The sequence below is a fragment of the Cygnus atratus genome, chromosome 3, assembly GCF_013377495.2.
Source record: "Cygnus atratus isolate AKBS03 ecotype Queensland, Australia chromosome 3, CAtr_DNAZoo_HiC_assembly, whole genome shotgun sequence".
Lineage (NCBI taxonomy): Eukaryota > Metazoa > Chordata > Aves > Anseriformes > Anatidae > Cygnus > Cygnus atratus.
In genome coordinates this window covers 5,520,420-5,540,264 of record NC_066364.1, presented here as the reverse complement: position 1 = coordinate 5,540,264, position 19,845 = coordinate 5,520,420, and the positions used below count along the sequence as shown (strand labels likewise).

At 35.6% G+C, this 19,845-nt stretch overlaps 1 protein-coding gene across 3 annotated transcripts in view; it reads left to right on the top strand.

The window, feature by feature from the left end:
• The window catches only part of SUPT3H (SPT3 homolog, SAGA and STAGA complex component), a 279,344-nt gene that overhangs the window by 218,203 nt on the left and 41,296 nt on the right, over nt 1-19,845 (top strand). For all 3 annotated transcript variants that reach the window (XM_050710007.1, XM_050710009.1, XM_050710008.1), the window contains 3 exons: nt 452-559; nt 1,071-1,259; nt 3,566-3,676. In XM_050710007.1, coding sequence (XP_050565964.1) covers nt 452-559; nt 1,071-1,259; nt 3,566-3,676 — 408 coding nt within the window. The remainder of the gene's footprint in view (nt 1-451; nt 560-1,070; nt 1,260-3,565; nt 3,677-19,845) is intronic.

Here is a 19,845-nt window from a genome sequence, read left to right as displayed (position 1 = left end):
GATGAGTGCTATACTGTATTCATCCATCTGATACACAAATAGAAATGTTTTCTAATGCTTACAGAGGAGAGTGGAGTCCAGCACGAACTTTATTCAAGTCCAAACTGAAACCACATACTTCACTATGTGACCTTTGGCAGTGCGCTGAGGTTCATTAAACCCTATTGCACAATTGGATTAAAAAGCAGGATTTCCTGGAAAACAAAATGTTACCTTAGTGCCAAGCTGAGCCCTCTTGGGTAGATAAATTACTCCATATATTTACAAAAGTGGAAAAGGACAGTTCCTTAGGCTAAAATATCTCAGTAATTTTGTTTTCTACTGAGAAATACTAAGAATAATGTGCCTCAACCCACAACTCCTATCTCTCTTCTTCGTTTCAGTTGCATTCATAGTGAGTACCACGTCAGTAAGCCTACCTGTTTAATATTAGCTGTTTTTCCTCCTGCAGTTGGTGGACATGGCCCTTCTGGTTAAACAGGACATGGCTCCTAAGGCTGGTGACCCCTTCAGTCATGCCATATCTGCCACTTTCATACAATATCACAATTCAACTGAGGTAAATGTTGATTTCTCATATATTTATGTAACGATTATTGCAGTGGAGTGAGAATAAATGCATTTTATATTTTAGTATTGCTAGTGTTTGGTAGTCTGTTGCATTCAATGTAGGCGTTCTTGATATCTGGTATTGGCATGGTCTTCTCTTATGGAGTTTACCAACACTGAAGTTACAGATGTAAGAGGAAAGACATTAAATCATAGCTCCAAATGTTAAATTCTTAGCAGCATCTTTATATTTAAATGTAACTTCTCTTTCCTTGGGTGGAAATTCCTCTCTCTCTGTTGTAGATTGGGATGTTAAAGTTCACACCCATACTTGTCAGCGGTAGGTGACAAGTACAATAGGTGCTGTATGGCATGCATTGCTGCAATATAGATATTACAGTAATTGCTAGAATTAGCGAACTTAATGCTGTATCGCATCTCTTCTAAGAGTAAATCTAAGAAGGCACTAACTTTTTTGTTATTTGATTATATAATGGCTGTTTGATGTCTTGTTTTGATAGCCACATCTCTTAGGGCAGGCTACAAGTGTGAAGACCAGTCTTGACTCTCCTGAAAATACACCACCACCTACGCCTACCCCCCCAGCTCCAGCAGGACAGCAACATCTTGGGAAAACACCATCAGGAGCCCTGGGGAATGGAGGAATAGGACAGGACTCTACCAAATCCAAACAAAGGAAAAGAAAAAAGGTATTTGGTGGAGAAGCATGAAAAAAGGCAAAGAAACCAAATCATGAGGATATAATGTATATAATTTTAAATATTAATTCACATTAATTGTAAACTATATCACAAGTTAACTACCAATGTTATAATAGCGGCAAATATGTTTTATATTTTTTCTGTCAGAACTAAGGTAAGACTACTCTGTATTTTGTTGAGGTGACAGTTGCTGCTTCTAAGACAGGCTGCTCCTCTACAGCTGCAGCAGTAGGCACCACTCCAAATAACCAACCCCTTCTCTGACAGTAGCAGCTAGCTTAGGTTTTGAGGTTCAAAGTATAAGCAAAGTAGGCAAAGAGGTTGTTGCGATCGTCTTGCTCTCAGCAGCCTTAGGCAGCTGCTTTCTTTGCCTATAACAACGTTGCCTGATCGCCTTTATTTTTATGCCAATTGGTTGCATTCAATCTAAATATTTGTTTACTTTGCATAAAATATGGACGTCTCCCATTCAGTGTATGAAAAGTAAATATTACAATTCCTGTCTTCTGTTCTAGATCCTTGGTATTGTATGTCTATGTCTATATGTACCTTAAAACCACAGGGGAAATAGATTTGATTAAATAAACTGGTTAGGAAGCGCTGTGTTAGTCACTTAGGGTGTTGTGGTTTTTTTTGTTTTTTTTTGTTTTTTTTTTTTAAAGAAATAAATGTGATGGCAGTACTTATTTTGCTGCACAACAATGGAATGATATGGTTTTTTCATGTGTGTTATTCTTTTACAATCAATATTTATTTTTCATGGAATTTTACTAGTAATTTTTATGACAGTTAGAAAAAGATTTATTTTCTCCTTCAGGTGTTACCAGGGCTTTGGATAATCCCAGTATGTTCATCTTTGTCTCTGCCCCTCTTACATTGTATTTAGAAAGCTGTTAGTGAATCCTAAAGCCTTTCTGAAGATATTTAGACTACTTTATCCTCTTCCTTTTTTATATTGCATTTGAATATGTTTTGCTTCTCTGGGCGATTTCCATTATTCTTCCTAGGAACAAGAATTTAGATGGAGCATTAAATTTTTGATACATTGTATTTCACTAGTTTTATGAGTTTATTTAAAATTCCTAGTGTTTATCTTAATGCCTTTTAAAATAATTAAATTCTAAAAAGTGCCCAGTTTTAATGAAATGTTCCCAGGACTTATCCAATTTGGTTAGGTATGTACTAGATATAACTGAGGCATTGAGACAAACGAGTTAACTTGGTGAAGAATGTTATTCTTAGTCCACAAAGGCCCATTCCAGCAAAAAATATTTGAGTTTCACATTCCGTTACGAATGTCAATCAACAGGGAAGAATCCACCATCTTATTATGAATAATTCTGTGTATAGGTACATAGGTTTCAGTGGACTCGGCACTCCTGAAATTTCTCTTGTAAAAAATATCGCGAGTTTTAAAGCGTTAGTATGTAGTGGAAAATATATGGGGAAAGCTTGTACATGTGTACATTTAATTTCAGTGTATAATGTAAGTTTTTGTTCTTCTTGGTTCATGCACTAATACTGTTTTCATGAATTTATTACCAAGTAGACATCATTCTGGTAAGTCACCTGAATTCTGGCAAGCAGCCACGTCTGGATGAAGCCTAAATCAACATTATTGTTTGACTAAAAAGGAGAAAAGAGTAACTTTTTCTTTTAAAGTCTTGGGTATGCTTTTGTAAAATCAGTGGACCAGTAGTAGTAAAGTCTTATTTTTCCTGTTTAAGGTTCATCATCTAAAAAAAATATTTGAAATTAGAAAATATTCCAGTTTGAGATAATTAAAATATTTTTGCATCCCTGTAACATCATAACGTCACATGTTTCATCTTCAAATTTCAATCTGATATTACTCAATGGTGATTTTGGTGTCAAATTGCTTTCCACTTCGGGTACTTGTTCAATATTTTCCCCACCCCTTGACATCATAATGAAAGCCTGAAATGTTTTAAAAATAGTTTCTGTGGTTATTGCAGTATGACTTATATGACCCTTTCATTTTAGTTAGAACATTTGCTGCTCTTTTCAATTGCAACATACAGCAGCACTAGGTGAAAGATTTAAGAGGACAAATATGGTGTTCTTTGGGTCTCTTAAGCACAGTTCATGTAAAAGTCCTCTTTGATTTGTTAATAGCTTTTTTTCTCTAATGTAGTGTGTGGCAGCAATGATGTGTATCCTCAGGAAAAAAAAAAATGGGTACATTTTATAAAGGTTTATTTTCATACTTTATGCACTGTAGGTCTGTTGTGTGTTTTTGATTTAGTAACAATTTATGTGTTTTTCTGTTGCAGAGCACTGCAGCCTGTGGTATAGAGGCTCAAAGCGATGCCATCCAGCCCAGCCACATCAGAGAGGCCATTCGACGCTATGGCCACAAGATTGGCCCCCTTTCCCCATTCACAGTACGTAATAACAGAGTTATAAAAAGTTATATTTATAATCTTAAAGAACTTTGATTTTCAAGTGGTCAAATGAAGAAGCTTTGGAATTGTTGAGAGCAATTTGTGGTGACTGTAATTTTCTTTTAAAAGTGGCATAATTCTCCTGGGAAATAAAACTTAGTAATTTCTGTCTCTTTTTGGAAAGACAAAAAAGTTTTTTTTCTTTTAAATATTATTTTCTTTCAATTACAAATTATGCTTTTTTGTTAGTGCTTGAATTTTCTGTTTTTGCAAAGTTTAGGTTTACAGTTATTTTAAATTATATGTATTCCAATATGGTGAGGAGCACTTTATATTCTAAAATTAGTTGTGTGTTAGATACTGCTCCTATTGGATGCTGAACTCTCAAGTGACACATTTAGGGTTGGAGAAAGAAGAGATTGGTTTCTTTAGACAACTTTGAACCTCAACTAAAATGTAATAGAACTGAGCTTGTGGTAAAACACTGATGTGTTATGAGGTTTCGCCATCATTTTTTCTATGCAAATGGCAAATCCATTGTCCAGAGCAGTCAAACAAATTCTTTATTTAAATTTCTTACCTGATAAAAAAGTGTAAGTAGTCTGTCTCTGATGTCATAAATTGGGATTATTTTCTATGAACTGTTGTTTTATGTGCCATATATTCTTACTTAGCTCAAAAAAAATACATTTAGAAAAGAATGAAAGTCAAAGAAATTATTATAGAAAAAACATACTAGATCTCAGCTCTGAAAAATCAGGAAGAAATTTTCCACTTTTGCAGAGGTTTTAGAAAAAAAAAAAAGATTCTGAATCTGGAGGAAATTCATCTCCATGAAAATTATATGGAGCAGCATAAATGTCAAGGAAACAGTAGTACTTGACCTCAGAAGGTAGGAACAGAAAAAAGTAAAAGAGCATGTGAAGTTATAATTTTCTTAGTGTTAAAACTAAGGGCAATACTTTTATGAATGGAACTGTATGTTTGGGCTATTATTCTCTTTATATAATTTTACCTCTCTCCTTTGCCACTCACAAATGCTAGACTAATATCATGTGAAGCGTACAATAGAATATCTAGTCCAAAATAGAGAAGTTTTTAGCAGAAGTTTGCAAGAGATAAAGCAAAGAACATGGTGATAGCTTCTGAAAGCAAATATATTTGGTTTTATTTTATTTGGAAAGAACTCTTATAAACAATTACAGAAAGGTAAGTCTTCCTCCCCCAACTATCACTAAAAGGCAACTGAATTATTAACCAAACTATAAGATTGCTTTGCAACCATGAGATATAGTAAAATACTCTATTTTTTTCAGTGTCCTGCTAACTTGTGAATTTCCCAAACTATGCAGCTAACTGACCAGTTTAATTTGTTGACATTATCTTCTGTCAGCATGGTTAATATGATGATCAAATCTTGTTCCTTCTAAACAAGCCAAGAGAGGGGGAATCATGGGTAGTCTTGTAGATATATACAGATGTTGTAGAGCTATAATACTGTTCCTTTTTTAATCAAAAATTTAAGGAAGAGCATTATGAAAGATATTATAGTGTATACATTTAGATCTGCTGATTTGCCCACTTTTCTTTTCACTGCTATCAATCACAGCTGTCCAAAAAGTAACTACCCCAAACTTCCCATAAGTTCCTTACAAATGCAGAAAGCGTGGACATAGACAGATGCTTCCTTTGACCCTACCTTTTCCTATTGCCAGACTCTCACTGTTGATTTAAAAAATATTCTACCTAGCCATTTTGAGCAGTGCTGCGGCAACATTTCTTTTGAACTAACTTCTGCTTTCTCCAATTGCCACTGCCTTCACAATAGTTTCTTTATATATTTGCATGACCTCGTAGACTTGATGACAGAACCAGGAGGAAAAGTGGCTTTACTCGGTGCACTTCTTGTGACACTTAACAAACTGCAGGTTTGGTGCTTGTAAGAGCTGGAACACAACCACAGTTTATGCTGGTGTCCATCCTGTTCCATATTTTCCAGCTTAGCATGCAAATGAGAAGCATGTCATTGTGTTTAATCCTCTCTCTTTTATCCGTTGTGTTTTATCTTCTGAATTCTATCGTTAAATCAGATTTATTAGGTAATTCTAATATTTTTGACTCTGTAAAAGGTGACTTTGATGGGCATCTTGGCTTGAGAGGTTCATTTCAGAAGTAGTGTTCTGACTAGTAGAAGCAGCATAGGATCCCTAATTTTCCCATCAGAGGATTTAGTAGGATACATCAGAACTGGTAAGAACCAGTAGTAATTATCTGAACCTTGGTAAATTGCTTTCTGAAAGTGGACTTAAGCTCAGAATATTACCAATACAGATAAACATCTGCTTGTAGAAGTGATTGAAGACTCAGCCATGAGATTATTTAAACTTAGATTCCCAAACTTGACTACACTGAAGTACACACAAATGAGTGTCTGAAGGCACACCATCATAACTGCATTGTGTAGACTTGAATTGCCATTGTTATTGTGTCTGAAGTCTTTTCCCCACCAGTAGCGCCTTTGCACTTAACAGTGAGGGAGCTGGAGCCAGTTTTTACTTCAAGAAAACTTGAATGTTTTCTTCTCAGATTCTGACTTTTTCTGAAAGCTCTTCAGGGTGATGTCTAGGCAGTATTTGAGGTATACTCGTCAGACGTGATTCGGTTGCTTAAAGATAGATGCTGGAATAACTGACCTGATTTGTATTTTTAGCCCAGGAAGACCTTCTCTGTGATACTTGTCATATCCATCAGACAGCTGCAGATGCCTTATTTGAGACATCCCTTATCTCTAAGCTTAGGCATCTGAATCTTTAATGTTACCCCATAGTTCTCTTGTTATTATTTTGGGAGGGAATGCAGTAAACAGCAAAAACAAGAAGAGAAGTTATTCTACAGAAACTAGAATATGGAAAGATTCCATCATGGGTCAGGAAAGCTAGAATTTATTTCTGACAGTGGCATGGATGACTTATGTGGCATTATTATGCCAATAGGCATAATACTTAGATTGGAATTTAGACTAAAACCTTTAAAGCCTAACTTTACAAACACTGACTTGCATTTCTTCTGTATGCTTCAGGTTCTCAGCGTCCTGCAAAAATGAGTTCTTACAGGTCTCAAATCAAGACTTCAAACCAATGACATCTATTAAAAATTTAGATCTTCTTCTTTCTGCCTCTGTCTTCTGTCTGACAGTGAGGATTATAATTATTTGGCACCAGAGTTTGTCCAGAGATGAATTTATAGGGTTGTTAAGATAAAGCCATGACATGTCTGCCAAAATATTTTTATTATGGAAATATAAAGAAATTTCATTCAGTGAAGCTGAGATTCAGTAAATAAGACTGAATTTAACACCTGTTGCGTAAGACTGGCATTTATCTACTAAATGATTCAGAGAAATATTGAATGTTCATCAATAGCTATGTGTCATTAGATTCAGTGAAGTCAGGCTTTCAGCTGTTTCCACCCTAAAAACTAACCTCTAAAGGTCATATAGAGAAGTTAGTAATAAAAAATACACCATATTCTCTTCGATTTCTGATAAGCCTGCTGATCTTTCTTCCACATCAGAATTTGTAATTAATAGATGCCCTCACAGAGTCTGTTGTAAGTGAGAAAGGATTTTAATTCATGTACAGATATTTCACACTAAGTTTTCTGAGTTCTGTAATAAGAAAAAAAGGTGCAAATATGTTTGTTGTATAGGAAGAATGTATGATCAGTCCTAGAAACCTAACTGTGAACTTAATTATCCGAAATAACATAACATGTTAGGAACATACAGAAAGTCTCATAACAGGATTATTAGGCAAAATAAGTTACCCAAAGCGTTCAAGAACAATTTTCTTAAAACAAGAAATATGCTGTTCTGAAAAATTCTTGGATGTATGTCTATTCAGCATTAAGGAGGATTTAGAGAAGAACCTTACCCTCACTTTAAGTTAGTAAGAAATAATGGACAGCCCTAGACTATTTCTTCATTTTAAATAATTTCTATCTCATTGCAGCCAGTCATACGAGGCAGAGAGCAAACATTTTCTTTTTCATTTGGGAGATTATTTTTAATTTAAGTAGAGTTGGCTTTTGGCTTTTTGCCGTGCTGTCTAATGTGAGGCATTCAGTGGTCTCCCTGAAATTCAATGTGTATCATTTTTAGTGTTTATGATTTAACAAAATTGGTTTTAGAAAGACTTTATCATCAGTACAAATGGATTTAGTTTAAATATCAGTACATCTGGAGAAATGACTAGAAAAATCTGGTGCTGCAAAGTATATGATAGTACCTCTCAATTTAAGATTGAGAGACTAAAAAATCAATGTTCTGTGTATGAAAAATCCCATTCAGATGATACCATTTCAATCCTAAAGCAGATAAAATTCTCACAGCCTTTCTATAAACATACAGATTTTGTCAATACCAGTCTTTTGTTTTTTCTCTGCCATATAGTTTTGAATCTTCTTTTTTTTTTTTTTTTTTTTCCCCTCACCTGTTTATTGTTTCTGAAAGTGGAGTGGCAGTCTGCTTTATTGTACTCTTCTGGTATTTTTAAATCCTTTTTCACTGACCTGACTTTATCCTGCCAATATTTTTTATTTTCCATTTTTTATTATGTGACCGTGCCTTCTTTCAGGGCAGCATTAAGCTGTGTCACACTCCCAGGTTAAGTCCCGTGTCTTGAAGGAGAGGAATCTCAGCTCTGACAAGCCAGGACTCTGCAGTTCTTAGACTAAAGCTAATTTCTGCACTGTTGGAAAGTCACCCTCCACAGAGGAAAGACCCTTACAGGATTACAAAAACATTCTCCATGTTCAACATCAGGCTCCAAAAATGTGAAAAAGCCCTACATTCCTTCTCCTGTGTGGGTTACAAGAGGGGACCTGGCACTCTTTAAGATATTAATGACATGGTCATCAGTGATGGTTCATTCAGATTTGACCCAGATAGTCTCCAAAAGTTATTTGAATCACTCGCCATGGAGACTATGATGCATGGTCCTTGATTCTGCTACTCTGAATAAAATTCACTTGTTTCCTTGGCACAGTTCAGAAGAGGATCTGAACTGGTAAGAGAGTGTTCTCTTGCTCTTGTATTTACCCTACAAGTATGCAGCCCTCATTGTGGTGTGGGTTGTTTGGCTTTTCCTTAGACTGTTTTTCCGTTCCTCAGTCATTCTGCTGACAGCAGAGCAGCCAGGTATGCTAGATCAGAGGACCAGGAGCCTTACACACATAGATGTTGGTTCTAATTTTGTCTTGGCAGCAAATTGTTTTTTCATCAAGAAATTTCTTTGTATGGAGGACTAACTTTGGGATGATTGCATTCAATGTGAGGTTCAGTTACGGGCAGGCTGAATTTTTGCCTGAGCACCATCAGTCATGGTATCATTTTGAAGTATCATATTGGAGGAGACAGATGGGCGGATCTCGTAAGGTTGGTTTCATTCCAGGAGTTTCCAAAATCAACTTTGCATTTTAAATTTAAACAAGAAAGCAGTTGTTTTTATCCAGGATCCCTCTCAGATCTCTTTTGCTGGTGTAACTCTCTGGTGTTGATGCAGATCTTATCTTCCAGGTCCTCACATGGGATTCAGAAAGACAAGTCTTCCTTATATCATCTCACAACTAGAGCACCAGGTTGTTTTCAGTGTTAGGGTTCTCATTGCTTAGCTCCTTTTTCACTCTTCCTACACACTACTACTCCAAAGGATTAAAACAAGCGAGTTTGGTTTTCTCTACTCATTCAATTAACCTTTTTCATTCTTCAAGTCTTTTATTTTAAAAAGGTGAAAGACTTTCTATCAGTAACGTTGCAGTACAATTTATGGCTGTCTCTTCACGTGACCCATCTTTGGATGTTTTCCCAGTATCTGATTATTATCTGATTTTCCATCTGATTTTCCATTTCTTTCTTCTAGCTAGAAAACTCATTCCCTGGCAGCTTTGATTCAAGTACTAACTTTCTGAATGCAGCAGCCCCATGACGACTGCCAGTCCCTCTCTTACTGCATCTGTCCCTGAAAATATCCCTTCTAGTGATTTCAGTAAGATCAGGGGAAGGTTTAGATCCTTCTGATACAGCTTTTCAATATGAAACCATAGAGAATACCTCAAACTTCTATCTAAAATTGAAGTTTTGCACTATCTAGGAAATACACATAGCCTATGTCAAATGGTTCCTAGGTTCCTATTCCTGAGTTCTGAAGAAATGCCCATATGGAAAGCATGGTTATAAAAAGATCTGCTGGAAGACTGCTAATATATCTCATCCATGTTCGATTGGACACATGCCACCAGACCTCAACATCATCAAAGCACATTTGTTGTAGAAGTAGTTCTTTATATAGTTTACAGGGGGCTACTGAGTGCTTCACCTATATTTTTACCAAACACTACGAAAATTACGACGCAGTGGTCATGGTAATTGGATGAAAACTCAAAGGTTTGCTGGTATGTCTGGGTAGAGAATTAATTTGTTGAACCTGGGTGCTGTATGAATAAGCCCTTGAAGAAGGAGAGGTTAATTTTCTGTAGTTTATTTGCATATAGTTTGGTTGTATATTTTCCCATCTTCCCATCTCCTAATTTCTTTCAGACTTCCAAGTAGAAGAGCTTTTGTGGCAGCTTGGCCAATGCAAAAAATAGTGAATAATGACTATGATTTCATTTGACTGGGAATGATAGCTTAACAGTACATTAGAAAGGAGTCCTTCCTGCTTACACCAAGAGTCATTTTGTAGTTGGCATTCAGTGTTTTACTGGATATGAATCTAAGGTTGCACTTACTGTGTGTGGTTAGTGAGTAGAGTCCTTGTGTGCTTTGCGTCTTGGTTTCCCAGGAGAATCCAGGTACATTTCCTAAATGCAATCTTACTGGGTTAGTGACTGTTTAGCCCAGAACCAGTGATGTCACCGTCTGAGAATTAATGTAAATTGTTCTGAATGAAAAAATAAATAAATAAATTCAAGACTGTCAGGTAACAATTAGTTTTGTTAGATGGATGTTTTATACAGAAACCATATATACATTTATACAGAAATAGAGAAATTAAGTATTTTCAATTATACCAGTCGTAGAGGTGAACAGTACTAGTAGCAGAAATAGTTGCTGTGGTACTTAGTTTTTTATAACATCATTGTTACAGACTTCTCAAACTGCCATTTGTTTGTTGTTAACATCCATGCAAAAGTTCACTTGACTTTACTGGGGTAATATCTGATGTGCTGTGTTTGGCAATTTTCTCTGAAAGAGTCGCAGTGCAGTGTATCTTAGGTCTGTGACACCAGAAGGAGGGACAAGAGAGAGGGAAGGACAGAAACAAAGCAAAATTTCTTTGAATATTCATCCCAGGATGCTGTTGACTAAGAGAAACCATATGGAATTCCTCAAAGAACACGTGGCTTGTGGATTTGCATGTCAACTGGCTGGTCATGCTGACTGATTTTGGTAGTTAGGAAACCAAAGCACTTTATAGGATAATGGATGTTATTTGACTCTGTGCTTCTAGGTATATGAAAGGGAATTTGGGAACTTACATCCAATATGGGAATTCCACAGTTTCTAGGTTTTCCACCTGAAAGTCTAGGATCTTAACAAGACTCCTGCCAGCTTCATTCTTTCAGGTTTGAGAATGAGTTGACCCTGGTTGACCTATATTCAAAATGTTCCCAAGTGTTGCAAGCCTCTGATGTTGCATTCTGGTGCACTTTGAGAAATATGCGATAGAACCCTGCTATTGCTGAGTTGTACTGATGTGATTCATGTTCTGTATTTGGTTTCACTGAGTCTTGCTAGTTTTGAGTAGCCGAAACTTAATGGAACTGGGAAGAATCACATTAGTTTTAGTTACGAGCTGCAAGCATATTTTCTTCCAGAAATGACTAGATTTCTGGAGGAAATTATGTGAAGAATTTTTTTTTGTAGAACATTTCAAAAAGCTAATGTTACTTCTAAAATGGAGAGCCTGATTGTAAGTACAAGCCTTATCATTTACTGCTACAAAACTCAGCCCCGTATGTATCGCATTGGAATTGTATTCTTGATTAAAATTATATGAGAATATTTTGTAACAGCAAGCACATATTTTGGGGGGATTATTTTCTCAAGAAGGTTAGAGTGTCTTTGTCAAGCACCAGCAGTGGTATTTTCTGACATCTTTTCTTTGTTGTTTTGTCATGGTTGTCCTTGCTCTTCCATCCGAGCTGGTGATAGGTGTTCCTAATAAGGCAGTTTTGGAAGAAGAGTTTGGCTGTGTAATTTATTCTTTAGCAGCATTTGATGGATGTTGGTTTGGACAAAAAGAGCACTTTGAAAGTTTTATAATCATATGGTAAATGGGAACTAACATTAAACTAGTGAAAATGATCCATTTGCATTTATTTTGACCTTAATAGCTATGTCAAAATGACTAACATAATTAGAGCAGTTAGGTTTTGTCTCCAAGTGCAAGCCACAATGGAAAGCAGCAAGTGTACTCTAGATTCTTCTGCATTGTATCATGTCTAAGGTAGTCTAGACATATATTTTATCTGCATATTCTCTTTTGACGCTATTGGGTGGTGCTTACTGTTGCCTACTTTAAAGCATGGTCTAGACATTCAAGGAGCAGAGATATACAAAATGGGTTTTAAAAATAGCGCTATATAATTTTTCAAGACATGAAAGAGAACATACGTAACTCTTCATCATGTGGGATGATGCAATTCTGTCTGTTGTACCCGAGTCTATTTTTCTGTACTCCGTGCATAAAGAAGCTTAAAGAAGACATTTTGTGGCCATTAATTCATTGCAGGCTAAATCTTACTTCCTTGTTCAAGCAAAACTTAATGGGAAATATGCCTACATTCCGATGAATGGACTTTTTATATTCAGAGATGAATTTACTTGTGGCTATAAAATTAATCAATAAGAATGGCCTAATGCTTGTACATAACCTCTATTATCAATCTTTTACACACATTCTTTTTCTCATAATTCATTTAGATATTAGAGGAGTAGAATAATCCCAACTGTCCAGTAGTTACGTATCAGCTCAGTCTGTCCCAAAGCTCAAGTAAATGATAGTGGTGTTACAACCCTTTACATGGAGACTATAACCATATGATTAGGTTATTTTGTGGTTCATTCAGATGAGTGGTCTAAGTATTAGGTACATTGAAGTGTGACCTAGAATGAAGGGAGAAGGAGGATTATTTCTTTTATGTGTAGAGAACGTTCAATAGGAAGGCAGTGGAAAGTCTTTTTGAGGAAAATTGACACTCTCTTGTAGCATGACCTGCATCTATCCTTGCAGGATGCCTTCCTTCCGTATATCCTTGCAGTGACCTTCCTTCACAAAACTTTGGTTCTGGGCTCTTAATTTACACCAGGGCAGCCTCAGTGATTTCAATAAAATTAAGATTTTAAATGGGATCAAAATCAATACCAAACCAAATTCTAATAAGCTAAGTGTTTCTATAGACTGGCAAATAATAAATAAATAAACAAAAATAATAAATAAAAAATCAAAGCAAAATAATAATAAAATGTTAGGTTTAGAATAATCTAAAAATACTGACTGGTAAACTGCACAGTGAAAATGTTCTGTAGTTTTGACTGGATGTAGGTATAATTATAATGTTCATCCAAATATTATTCTAAATAATAATTTTCATTATGCCATTGTGTTCACAAAAATATCAAGATGTATATTTCATATATTTCTTACCAGGAATGCAAACACAATGTCTCTAAAGAAATTATATTATTCGAATCAACTTTACTTCTAACACTTGGAGTAACAAGCAATAAATTGTTAATCAAAAATATTCCGTGATCAATATACAGTGATTATCCAAAACCTTGATATAAACAGTCATTAATATCTTGCAATGATTCAACTGGTGAATAATGCACATTTGTAAATATTATTTGTGACCATGAGAAACAACTCTAGTCAAAAAGATAGCATCCTCTGCTCTGAAATTAAAAAGAAAATTGTCAGCTACAGCAGTGCAAAAAGAATAGGAAAATATTTCCAAAACGGATTCTTTGTCCCCTCTGGTTTATGCCAGCTCTGAAATGAAGTATTTTCGATGTTTAGCTCAAGAGAAATTGAGATTATAAATGTAAACTGTAATACTGCACAGACCTGTGGAAGACAGTGGCCATTATTCAGCAGCGCAAGTGTGTGTAAATGGAGCATAATGAATGAACAGAGGGTATAACCAACTTTTGTTTGGGTATTTACTTCTTCGGGGAAAATACTCCTTCAGGCCCCAAGTAATTTCAGCATGAAATGACTTGCTAGTCTAAACCTTCTCTTGTTAAAAATTTCAGCCCCGTAAAATTGCATAAGCATCATTAAACAATGAATATTTACAAAGCCACGTTTATGATACTGCTTGTGACATTCCCTGTGTGAAGAACATGTAATGCCAGAGTAAGCTCTGAGCTGGAGACTTGCACGGTTTGGGCCTCAGACAGTCCTGCCTGTACGCTTATATGTTCTTAAGTAATGCATGCAAGTATTCCACATGAACTTCAGTACTTTACACATGCATGTGAATAGTACAGCTTCATGATCAAGTGATGTCCTAAACAAAGACCTTTCACTTCTGGTGGTTTAAAAGTGCTCATTATTGGACCTGACTGAGCTCAGGTTTTCATCCACTGTTTAAATCCATTTCTGTTGTGAAAAATACTGAAGTTTATCAAAGCTTTTCATAATTCCAGTTCTAAAAATAATATTAACTCCACTGATTTTCTCTTGAAAACAAAATTTTTGGAATTTTATTAGCTGGAGATATAGCAAAGCTGAGCTTGATACTAAAAAGTATCACACAAAGTGGAAAAAAAGAGGGAAACATTGAAAATATAAAAGATAGTGTGACAGTATGATATTTGCAGAGATAAGCAAGTTAAACAAAGCAGAAAATTCCAAAAAGCATGTTTGTTTTAGGTGTCTTAAACTTAAAAAAAAAAAAAAATCAGCTTCACTTTTGGTCTGCGTGTCACTCTTCTTAACTGAAAGGAATTTCTTTCTGCATACTTCAGACCAAAACAGTAGTGAAAAAGGTTTTGCAATACAATCTTCAATAATTGTTTCAGTATCCACAGTGTGGATATGTTACATCTAAATTTTTCTAAAGCACTTGAGTGATACAAATTTTTGAATACTCTTCCTGAAAGAAATTAGGTAGACTGAAATCAAATCAAACAAAAAACCTCTGATATTTACGGTGTTGTAAATAATATACTGCCCCTGTTGATAATCAAAATCAATTGATAGTGATTTTGAAGAAGTCAGGATTTCATTCTTCATCGGTTTTCAAAATGAAATGTATGTATTTATGTCAAAAAGCACTTGAAAACTTTTCCTTCAGTTATATATTCAGTTTCTGATATATAAAAAGTCAAAATGACACTTTTCTTGTTTCTTCTCATTTTGAAAGAAAAAAAAAAGTATTTTATTTCATTAAACAATTATACACTTGTAAAGTCTTTGTCTATACCTCAAGCTATTGTCTGCAGTTATTTGTTATTCTATAGTGTTAACACTGTGTTTGAAAAATATGAGTTATGATTCTATAAAAACAGGAGGAAGTCAAATCTCAGTTTGGAAATCTTGCTCCCTTCCCTCCCAGCCCCCACCCCAAGGTTCCTCCTTGCAGATTTATGAAAGAAAACATTTCTTTCTGTAAAAGGTTTTTGTATGCCAGCATCTGGAAGTGTTTATTTCAGTGGCGTGTAATCTATCTGTGGATTTAGTTAGCACCAGACCCCCTTTTGTGTACTCCTGACTTAAAATTTTTATAAATGATCTTGTTGAATTTGTGCCAGTGTGCACATGGTTTGGCTGATTGCTGCATATATCCTTTACCTGCCAGTCACCTTTGATTTATATTCCTTCCCCTCTGCTTTTGCCTTCCAAAAATGGTGCCACTGAACTGTCCTCTAAATCATCTTATTGGATAAATTACTCCAAGATGAGATGGTACGTTTTAGGCCAGCTCCTAGACAGAAGGCATTCCTATAATCCATCCTTGCCCGCTCTGTGTAGGACCATTCAAAAACAAGAAGGACCAGGGGAAATCAGGCTCCCTCTTCCCCTTCGTCCTGAGCACTATTTCTTCCAGTGCTATTCGAAAATGCAGAATTGGACGTTTGATTTATATAGCTCTTAATGCCATTTGAAGACACATAAACAGTTTGAGAATCTTTCCGCATTCTCTCCTAAATTAAATTCTTTGTGATATGAGTTTAATCCTAAGAACATGGTTATATGGTTTTCTCCCAGGAAAATTAAAATGTAAAAGAATAGCATATTTAAGAAAATTTTGAAGCATTTCATTTGGAATAGGTTATACAATATACATGACAGTTCTTTCCATGATAAAAATCCCTACTGGTTTCCTTAAACTAAATAGCTAATACTCCTTCAGAATAACAACGGTTCTATAAGCTTTACTTAATGACATTACTAATTTGGAGAGTTTTATGAAGTTTCCTGGAGAAAAGCAGGTGGCTTGGCAGTAATTTAAAAGGTTCACAATTTGTGGTAGCGGTTTCAGGGGGTTTCATGTTTCTAAAGAGGGAGACCAAACTGCATATTGCTTAAGAGTGTCTGACACAATGATGTATCATTTTGGACTAAGTTTCCAGAAGTTCATTGGTCATTAAATGTGCTGCTTGACTTTATATTGCAGTTTCCCAGCTGTCTCTACTGGGGGTAATCCTAACGCTCAAGCAGAATTTATTAATGAAGGCATAAGCTTGCAATCCTGATGAAACAGTAAGTTGCCCAGATGAGTTTATTAAACAGGAACATAGATTTTTAGATAAGACAAAAATGTCATTTAAGTAGATTTGAAAAGAACTGGCTCATTTTCTGCAGAGCACTGGGAAAGTATTTACAAACGGTCTGGATAGTATTTGATATCCTGTGGGGACATTTAAAATTCTTGGATTGCACATACATCAGTGTCTTACTACACAACACAGTACATGAATTGTTGCAAGCAGCATGCAAGACTTTTAGGCAGTATAGATGTGGTTCTGTTGAGGCAGGAGACACTGGCATGAAATAACTCCGCTAATTTAGTCTGCTGAACCGCGCCGAGGATTGCTTCTCCATTGTGGTGCTGCCTGGCCAAGTGTGAGATACTGGCAGTACGAAACAACACCCACAGCTTGCTCAGGAGCTCGTGGTGGAAGAAGTTATTACTTTTCATGTCTCATAATAAAAAGTACTCTGATTTGACAAAATATGAGCTCTGTTAGTGAGAAGACAATAAGTAAGCTCTGAAGTTTACAATTAAATGTATCCCTCATATAACACATAGCAACTCCTAATCTCATAAACCTTATATAATTATTTTTTTCCTAGCCGTATGTCCAGATTCAAATAGGTACTAGAGGCTTTTTACACACAGTTGTACTGATGTAAAAGGATCCTAGGGTAAGAATACATTATTTTTTAAATGAAGCATATGTTCTTATATAGCTCCTAAGAGGTTTAAAAGGCCTTAGTATAAATGAGAATGTATACCAATGTATACTTCCGGTACTTTGCTCATGGTCATCTGAAAAGTAATATGGCAGCATAAATATCTGTTTGAAGGGTAAGGTGAGCAAATATAATTCTGCAGCAGATACTAAGGAAAAAAGAAGGTAACTTAATGAACTGTTCTGAGACACTACACAAAGAGAAGATATGTAAACATGCACATCTTAAATAATTCACATTATTGTTTGTATTGTATTTTTTGTCCCTACATTGTATCCATGTAGTATGTGGATCCTGGTACAAAAGTAATGAATAGCAGCTTGATAATTTAAGAATCTTAAAATTCTTTTTATTTTATTTTATTTTATTTTATTTTATTTTATTTTATTTTTTACTTGCCATTACAAAGAATAAAAGTCCAGCTCCTTGTGGTTACCATATTTTTGTGGGTCTACTAGATTTGGGGCAATATTGTGTGCTTACACCATTATACAGTGCAAGAGGAGTTGTTGTAGTTGTATTCCGTTCAATTCCTTCAGGTTCCCCTTGATAATGAGCATTTGCTCGTGCTTATTTTTCTCCCTGAATGATTTAAAAGTGCTTTATGAGCTAAAACTACTTACGGTTGTCAGTTCACCTACAACAGGGACTCAGCCAGCTCAAATGTGAAGTGCAGCAGCTGTGTAAAAGTCTGCAGCAGTGCTGTGCAGCTTTGTAGGACAGGATGTGAACTGTCTAGATGAAACATTATGAGAACTTTAGGATCATGTAATATAACTGTTTGAGTTGGAATTAATGTATAGGAAAATGACATGGAGCTTTTAATTTCTTGTGAACAAGATCGCCATTTTAGACATTATTTTTATCACAGACTTCAGACAGATTTGTGCTATTGCACTGGGCTTGGATAGAAGCTCTACACTTGGTCATCTCTGGCATCACTGACCTGTACAAGAAGGTAAAAATCTCTAGAATAGAACGGTAATTCTGGAAAGCAATAAATAATAACCTGGGAATACTGGGACCAAATGGAACAATTTTTCTTGTAGTTCTCATTAACTGTTATTTTCCACTCTAGTTGCGTGTTCCCTCCTTCATAAAGTCCTCTAATAATACTCAAAGTAGGCACCTGTGGAGCTAGGTATTGTACACAGAAGACGTAGGATTTCTGAGGTTTGAACAGGGATTTCATGTTCTGGTTCTGTTCATTTAACATGCCTATACAGTGATGTCTCAGTTCTCAGTTAAATCTTTGGTACCACTAATAAAACTGAGAGTTGTTTAGCGAGCAGTGGAAGAAATGAGGCTTGATTTCTTCTGTCTTTGTGTCCTCTAAGGCATTAATGCCTGTTCTCCCCATGTCCCTCTGTCATGCCTCCAGGCAGCAGAAGACAACACTACTGTAGGTAGGGTTCCTAGAAAATCTGTTTAACACCTAAGTACTCCTTTTCTCCAAACTGGACCCATTTCACTGAGCCTGACTGTGCACTTGGTAGCACTTGCAAATATTTCTCCAGCTGAACCAAATGAAAGCATAAGACTTCAGGCGACTAAACACATTTTATAAATTTCAATTTGGGGTTTCTGTGTTTTTTGTCTTCCTTGAGGTTTTGCATTATTCCAGCTTTCTGACTTTAACTTCAAGGTCGTATAAACCTCAATTCAGCAAAGCAATCATCTGCTTAATTTTTAAACTGTACCTTCAGTCTGACAAAAGCACATGCTAAATTGAGGCTTTCAGTATTATTAGTAATATATGTTTTGATTCATTTGTTCTATCAACATCCTTTTTTATTGCATGTAGGAGAAAAAGATGAAGGAGGATGCATGTGGGAGGAAAGGATTTTCAGAGAAGTAAACAGAAAGGCAAAGACATATATGTATGGTATCTATATCTGGATCTATGCTAGTAAGCAAAGCTAAGAAAAGAAAGACTTTCATATATTTATTTGTATATAAAGTGATTTGTCCTGTCATCCTGGTTTCTGAGGACATTTAATTTACAATAAGTCTTTTGCTGATGATGGTGATTTTAAAGGCAGCAGTAGTGGATGTGATAAATAAGACAAGATGCAGTTCTGATGCTGGGATGAAAGTTAGTTTCAAAGAGTTTCAAATATATGTTAAGTGGAGAGAGGTAATACTTTAAGTAAGAGGTGGAATGAAATTTTGAGATTTTTTTATGTTCCATTTCTGAAAATATGCATAGATACTGATAAATTTTCATAGGGTAGCTGAAGAAGTGCAAGTTATGTGTCTGTGCATACTGTGAGGGTAGGTGCCAGAATAAGAAAAGGTAGCTAGTGGTCCTTAAAAAGCACTAGCAATGAGCAGAAAATGGTATGAAATTAAAATTGGATCATTTTTTCTGTCCTTGTAACATTTACTTCATTCAAAAGTTTTGGAAGGTGCTTAAAGGATTTAAATTTAAGCAGGATACAGCACTGGAGCAGTGTTGAATTGTTAGTAGAACTCAAGAAAAATCATGAAGTAATGGGAAAGTCTTGAAAGGGATATAAAAATCTAGAAATATAATAAAGTTAATCATGCAGCAGTCATGTTTTTAGTGCTGTGTGTTACTGTCCTAATGTCTGTGACTGTAATGTCCACTTTACGATGAAGCTTCAACCAGTGGCTTTCAATTACATCCCTGGTATCTACTGTTCCACAGCAGCAAAATTT